The 8,191-nt window shown below is 38.5% G+C and overlaps 1 protein-coding gene across 1 annotated transcript in view; it reads left to right on the forward strand.

Annotated features, from left to right (window-relative positions):
• Positions 1 to 703, forward strand: part of LOC114032691 (probable E3 ubiquitin-protein ligase TRIML1) — a 62,624-nt gene extending 61,921 nt beyond the window's left edge. Inside the window, exon 7 of the mRNA XM_027848078.1 lies at positions 468 to 703. Coding sequence (XP_027703879.1) covers positions 468 to 703 — 236 coding nt within the window. The remainder of the gene's footprint in view (positions 1 to 467) is intronic.
• Positions 704 to 8,191: the final 7,488 nt, after the last annotated feature.

Genomic DNA, 8,191 nt, shown 5'->3' on the forward strand with positions numbered 1-8,191 from the left:
GGGTTTTTTTTAACAAATGAGAAATGAGGGCCTGGGGAAATAAAGTCATTTTGAAGGTCATACACAGGTAACTTACTGTAGATCAGAGGAATGTTATGTTACCACACCACAAATACAATCTGGAAAATAAATCAGCAGAGGTATTTGACATCAACTTCTTCTCTCCACAGTGGACATCACTCTGGATCGTGACACAGCCGGTCCAGGTGTTATCATCTCTGAAGATTTGAAGAGTATGAGATTTGGAGGTGCACAGGTACAAGTGCCCATCAACATTGGGAGATTCAGTTATTTTTCCCAAGTTCTTGGTACTCAGTCCTTCATTTCAAGTAGACACTACTGGGCAGTGGAGGTACCAGAAGACCCTGGATGGTGTGTTGGCATCTCTAATGGACCACCTACACCTGAAGTCTTCTTTGTGCTTATGGCTATACAAGGTCACATGGGTGGTTTTCTTTATGCTGTAGGCAAGCAGCACCTTTATTCTGTGCCTCATGTAAAATACTGCCAGAACTGTGTGTCCAACCTAATGGTGGGTATTTTCCTTGACTATGAAAAAGGAGAGGTGTCATTTTATAATGTTAAAGAAAGATCTCTTATTTTTGCCTTTCAAAACATTTACTTCTCAGGACCTTTTCAACCTTTCTTCTGTCTTTCTAAGAAAATCCTGACAAATGATTGCTCTCTCATGATCTGTCCCTAATTGAGAGACATCAAAAACATATGTATTTATCCTTCAAATAAACATCAGGCACTCTATTCCATAATTCCTGTGTGTCATAAAATTTTAAAACTAGAAGGGCCCTCAGAGGGTACGTATCATCACCATCTAATTTCACACATAACAACAGAACTGTGGGGAGGTAAAATGACTTGCCTACCCTAAATAGGATTCTTGGACCTACCTCCCAAACCAATTATATCATTTGTCCATCGTGTGCAGTTTGTATATACTTATCTTTGTACATGTTTTTCCTCTGACCTTAGGATAATATATGCTAACATGACAGCAGAGACTATTTCCTTTTTTATTTTTTGTATTTGTATATTTTGTATTTTGTATTATTTGTATTGTAGTTCCTAGCAAATTGCCTAATAAAAAGTTCTTAATAATGCTGTTTGAATTGAATTGAATATATTCAACTATTCATAGGATCATCATCAGAATCATGTTAAGTTAGTAGGGAACTTAGAGGTCATCTAGTCTAGCTCCTTCACATAAAATAGGAGGAAACTGAGGCTCAGAGAGGTTTGGTGACTTGACCAAGTTCTCTTAGGTAGAGAGGGAGTGGCTGAGCTAAAGTTTAAAACTAGTTCCCTGTTTGCAAATCAAGCAAGCTTTCTAAAACCCCACACTGCCAATAGAACTAGGACAAGAGACCCTGATACTTGGAAACTCAGTCCATTGCTTTTACTATGAAGACACTAATGGAAAATCAGGGGTAAGTGACTTGCCCAGTGTCACACAGCTAGTAAGTGTCTGAGGTCAGATTTGAACTCAGGTCCTCCTGACTCCAGAGCTGGTGCTCTACCCACTGTGCAACCTAGCTGCCCCTAAAGCCAGTATTGTCAGAGGCAAGACTTGAGCCCATATTTCTCTGCCTGGAAGGCTACATCTCTACCGGAATATCACTTAGATCCTCCTATCTCACACTTAAATCAGAAGAAATGATAAGTCTCCATACCCTCCCAGGAGTGTACGCTTTTAACAACCCAAATATCCCTGTATTGGGAAGATATTTGAATTAGGGACATATTGTTAAATCATGACATTGAGTTGACTTTGTCTTCCTATAGGAGGGCTTGGGAATTGGAAACTTTGGCTAATGAGATCACTATATTGTGCGGCTGGGAGGACGATTATGTCTTAGATCATCAGTGGGGAACCTGCTGCCTTGATGTTACATGTAGACCTGCTAGGTCCTCACGTGTGGCCCTTTGACTGAATTTAAACTTCACAAAACAATGCCCCTTAACAAAAGGATTTGTTCTGAAAAACTTGGACTCAGTGAGAAGGCTGCACCCAAGGACCCAGAAGGCCACATGTGGCCTGGAGGCTGCAGGTAATGGGATGTTAGAAGTGGAAAGACTTTGGTGATAAAGGTTATGAGTTCCATTTTGGCCATGTTGAGTGTAACATACCTAAATTTACATTTTCAGATTTGATTCTGGACATTAAGGAGAAAGATGAATAGAACCAAGAATCATAATTATAGAAATAATAATTGAGTTGAGAATTAAGTTGAGAAGGAAGGGAATTTTTAAAAGGCCATTAGATTGGCAAAAGCAGAAGATATTTTGATAAGTCTACTCCTTTTCAAGCCACATGCTTCCCCAAAGTTGCAGACATTTTGAAAAGTCTGTTCCCATCAGAAGTAATCAAAGCAAAAAGATGTACAAGGAAGCCAAGAATAATTGAAATAGGAAGCCAACAAAAAACCCAAGTAGCCTAAATCAAGCTAACCAGGATGGACTAAAGTGAAATGACAGGATGATGGCCCTGGTGATATCAAAAATGGGTTCTGGAAACACAAAACTACTTTATAGCATGGTTGTGCCTCAGCCACAGGAGTTTAAATTAAATGTAATATAGACATTGCTTTAATCTGCAAACATGAAAAAAAATTTTCATAGCTGCCCTAAAAGGGAAAAGAATATGTGAATAAATATTAACAATAGTACTGTGGGTCAGATTGGGCATTACAGAAACAAGGAAGCAGCTAACAAGAAAAGAAAAAAAAAACTTAGTATAAGGGAAGTCCACAAGAAGAGTTCCACTTAACAGAGTAATATGGGGTTTTCAAGGTATAGCAAAGATGAACTAAGTACCCAGTCAATCAGCAACACTTCAAAGCAGAAAGGAAATAGAGAAAATGTGTTAACCTTGGTGTCTCAAGAGTTCCCAGAGGTCGTATTTTTTCCTATGGGATAATGTATTGTCTATGGTTACTCGTATCAGAATATTTGCCAGGAAATATTGCTTTATTTGGCCTCACAGCCCAGATTAAAGCAAAAACTGGGTTTGGGGGGGTATACAGGAAATTGTTATTCAGGAAGGTAATACCTAATAGAGCTCTATTATTATACAGTAAAGAAAGAAAGGAAGGAAGGAAGGAAGGAAGGAAAGAAGGAAAAAAGGAAGGGAAGAAGGAAGGAGAAAGGAAGGGAAGCAAGGCAGGATACCCACACTATATGGAAATATAAGCACATATTGGTTTGTTCCTAGGAATACAAAAATCTCACCTGGCAGGATGGGGAGGGAATCATGTCAGGGAGAGCATACATTTAATGCTGAGGTTCAAGTAGAGAGGTTTTATACCCTAAAAATTGGCTTGGTGATAAAAAAGTGATCAGTGACAGATGTGGCAGGAAGCATTCCTAATTAGACCTTGATATGGTGGAGCAATGCTTGGGATCAATACCAGGCTCAAGGGAGGCTTAGGTAGAGGGAGTTTCTTTATCAAGACCCAAATTGGGAGAAGGTTGGAGTTAACTATCTGAGGCAGCAGAAGAGTAATTCACAGGCCATGTCAGTTGGTCAATAGTTTGATCTATTTAGAGATTGTGAGTATTAACCACTTGACACAGTTTTAGTATATATCAGAACAGTGGAATAGCACAAGCCTATCTCTTATGGCCCTTATGCTTTATGGACAATAGGAACACTTTGCCGAAGTGATTTATTTCATTGGAGTCCTATCATCATAACTATAGCATTGGACAATACAAACAATTACAATGATCACACATGTGTAAGACAGCAGAGACTTCCTTCAAGAGAGAATCAGTCAGACTCATCCTGCCCTTGCCAGATTGTGGGTTTCTCTTTCTATACAATCATGTACCTCTGTTTCTTTTCCCTATGAGGTTACTTTTTCTGGGAAGAAGGTGTTTCCCCATACTTACAGGACTCATTTTCATCCTGCTCCATAGTATATATAGATGATTTCACTTTAAGGAAAAGCAATCTTTTAGTTCAAAATACAATGAAACCTAACCAGGAACCTACTTACTATTCAACATAAAACACTCAAGTGGGCATTTAAGCCCACCCCCTCCCCCAATAATCTGCATCCTACTTCTATAGTCATATATATATATATGTGTGTGTGTGTGTGTGTGTGTGTGTGAATTTATGTTTATTTTTTCCTATTCTAACATCTCTGTTCCAGTCCAATTGGCCCATTAGCCATTCTGCAAACAATATAAACTATCCCTTGCCTGATTGTCTTTGGTCTTTCATGCCTGAAATCTACTTTCTCTTCACCTCCAACTCTTCCAATGCTTCCTTCCTGTCAAGGCTTATCTCAGGTATCACCTCTTTCAGGAAAATTTTTCTGATCACACCTGTTCTTAAATGCTCTCTTCCTCCAGAAAAAAATTTGACATTTACTTTGTAAATGCTTTGCATCTGTGTAGAGATCCATGTTCTCTCTTCCTAGCAGAATGTAAAGTTTTTGAAGTACCACCTGTTTCATTCCATTTTTTAAATTATTCATTATTTCTTTTTAGCATGCATTTTTAAAAATTTTGAGTTCTGAGTTCTCTTCCTCCTTCCCCTCTCCCCTATACATTGTAAAGGCAAGAAATGTGAAGAATTTTCATATTTTAATACCTAGATTCAAGCCAGTGGAACACAGGCAGGCACTAGGACACTCAGAATTCTTCCTACTGATCATTAGAGATCTACATGTTATATTTGGGCTTCAGAGTGAGGGCTGGATGGACGCTGGAGTTTCTACTGCCACCTGGTGGCTGATATTGATGTTGCGCCCTGATTAATATTCTAGATCTTCATCTTCAAAGGCACATGAGCATAGATGCTCTGCTACATATTTTTTCTTCTGCATTGCCCAGGAATGTGGCAGGTACATAATTATAGAAGACATGGGTTCATTCATTAACAAACCTTGAAAGATGAATTCAAATTCAATTTTGACTAACCTACTGGATTTGTTGCCAAAAGAAATTGGCATTGAGTGAATATTCCTAGATTTCATCAAGGTTTCATCATATCTTTTGTGTTGTCTCAGTGAACACTATGAAGATATGTCAGCTAGATGATAGGATAGTTTGAAATATTCAGAAATGATTGAATGACTGGATTAAAAAAATTAGACATGAATGTATATGTTTCCAAGTTGTTGGGTTTTTTGGTTTTTTTGAGGTAATTGGAGTTAAGTGACTTGCCCAGAGTCACATAGCTAATGAGTGTTATGTGTCTGAGGCCAGATTTAAACTTAGGTCCTCCTGACTCCAGGGCTGATGCTCTATCCACTTCGCCACCTAGCTGCCCCTTATATGTTTCCATTTAGAAGTGAAATACCACAGAGTTTTCCCTTCATTCTGTTTTGTCACATTTTATCAATAACTCATATAGGGTTATCAAATTTGTAGATAGCATAAATACTTTAGCCATAGTTTGCTATGATTTTGGCTGATAGAGTCTATTGATATCCTCAGTAAAAGGTTTCTACAGACTAGAATGATGAACTAAATTGAAAAAAGATGTGATTTAATAGTGATAGTAGAAAGGCAAATGCTTTGTCTTTTCATAGCTATTGTATAACCCTAACTCTAATACCTTCAACAATGTGGATCACTACTCATTCCTATTTCTTCATCCCCTTTGACTTCTATTTTTGTTTTCCCATTGGTGTGTTTCCTCATCTAGGAGTTCCCTACCCTAAGAAAACCAGAAGTTTAATCTTCATTCAGCATCATATATTTGTTTATTTCTGTGCATGCTTTATGCTAGAGCCCTCATCTCACCCTCTGGCTGTAAACTCTGTATGGATAGTTACAATACCTTAGCTAATTTTTTCATTTCCCTGGCCCTTACCACTGTGCTCTAAACAATAGATCTTTAACAAGTGGGCATTTTGTTGTTAGATGAAGCTACCAAGAAAGAATTGTCGAGAGAGAACAAATAAAAAAACACAGAGGTGCAGACTTTTACATTAAGCAGGCAAAAAGAAAAAAAATAGTAGACAGAAGAGGAAAATGAATCTTCTCTGACTTGTATATTCTACAAATAACACATAAACTTGAATATACTCTGACCTACTCAAATGTAAATATTTTAATATTAATATATACCCAAGCATACTCATGTTCTAAAAATATACTACCCACATACACAGAGCTGAGTGGGTCAAAGGGTACGTTTGAATCCTCCTCTCCTCAGCCTCATTTCACACAGTACCTAAATTTCTAACTTCTGCCTTCCCTTTGTTCCTCCATTTTTTCATTCCCTACAGCAAATCCAGAATCAAGCTGCTTGGTCAGTATGCCCCCCAGATCATAGTGAGTATAATAAAGGTACTGGTGATTTTTAATGGAGTATTTCCATTAAAATTTTATTTTGCAAAGAAAGAATGAAGCTAGGTAGGTGCAGCCATTGAGCAGGAGGATCAGACAGTCTGTGAAGGGCTTCTGAAAGAAATTCTGATGAGGGGCTGTGGTAGTTCATGGTTGGTCTGTCCTCTATGTCCAAAATACTTCGCGGTAGCTGACCTAGCAGGTCTGTGGGGAGAAGGATGAGGGACTGGGAGAGTGCACAACCAGAAGGTTGTAAAGGTGCAGAGGAAAAGGAAGATCTGATCTAGAGGGCTGCTGCTGCTACTGTTTTGTTTGTTTGTTTTTGCTTCATCCATTGGTTCTGGAATGTGATTTGTACCTGTGTTTCCAAGGGCATCTTCTCTTCCAGTTTGTGTAGCTCTTCTGCTGAAAGGTATAGGCGGAACTGAAAGGAACTCTCCACGGTGCTGATCTTGGTCAGGAAAGGCTTGAGAAAGCAGCAGGGTTTGGGGAGGCTTGAGATTTCTAGATCTGAGTCAGACAAAAGCTACTCCTGCTGGCATCAGGATTAGCCTCCCAGCAGAGAGACCAGGATAATCCAGCTGAAGAAATCATTCATTCGGCAAGCTCAAAGGGGTTGTCACTGTTAGAGTCTCAGCCTTCTGGTTCGACATTTTTGGGTTGCCACAGAATGAGCGGTTCCTATGTTGACTTGTGTAGAGAACTTTGGCAGAAAGACTACTTTTTTTGGAGTCCTCAGCAATCCTGAGCAGAGCTAGCACATGGAAGCTCTGACTAGTTCTTTAGCTTCTCTGATAGAACCACTTTATGGACTAATGGACCTTCCGTAATGTTGGGTCTGATAGCCTGACGTCAGGAGGAAGAGGCATGCAGAAGGGTTTCTATCTCACTTGGATTTTATAAAATATATTTGGAGAAGTGTGGCCTATAATAAATGAAAGATGTCTTTCTTTTAACTCCAAAAAAATAAAATTAGGCTAACTTATTTTTAAGTTAATTGTGTATTGATAATGTCACTTGAATTGGAGTTAGAATATATGGGTTTAAATCCAGCACCTCCAAAACTTGCTACCTGTGTAACCTTGGTGAAGAGACTTAACTTGTCTGGGCTTCAGTTTCTGCATCTAGGAAACTGACAAGACTGGACCTCTAAGCTTCCTTTCAATCCTATCAATAATCTTGTGACTTCTCTCTCATGAGTACTACATTTCATTTCTATCAGATATATCTCTCTAGGTAGATTATAAGTTGCTTGAAGGCAGAATTCATGACATTTCTTTTGACTATCAAAGGTTCCCCTTAGCACCTAGGACAGCAGAGATAATTATGTCATAGTCCTAAGAACTGGAAGTATGCTCAGAAGCTAGTTATAGGATGATGTTTTCACCTTCTAATATAAAAATAGTTGTGAATGCAGAACTTTCAGAAAACACTAAAAGGTATCTGTCCCCAGGTGGCTTATATTTAACTAGAAGAGAAAACATCGGCACTTAAAAATATACCTGAAACATAAAAGTTGAATACAAGGAAATACTTACTATTTTGAGTGGGTACTGGAAATTGTGCTATAAGCTGTGGATTTCTAGAGGGTCCTCTTGTCAGATGAGTAGATTGACTTACTGTCAGTTTTGGAACTTCAATAATAATAGTTAAGTTTTATATGGTATGTACTATGTGCTGGGCCCTGTGCTAAGTGTTTCCCAAGTATTCTCTCTTTTAATCCTCATAATAACTCTGGGAGGTAGATGTTATTATTATAGTCATTTTATGGATGAGCAAACTGAGGCAAACAGAGGTTAAATGAGTTCTCTAGGGTGACATAGATAGTTGGTATCTGAAGCTGGATTTGAACTCAGGTCTTCCTTACTCC

This window comes from Vombatus ursinus, unplaced genomic scaffold (genome assembly GCF_900497805.2).
Source record: "Vombatus ursinus unplaced genomic scaffold, bare-nosed wombat genome assembly UNPS02005659.1, whole genome shotgun sequence".
NCBI classification, from domain to species: domain Eukaryota; kingdom Metazoa; phylum Chordata; class Mammalia; order Diprotodontia; family Vombatidae; genus Vombatus; species Vombatus ursinus.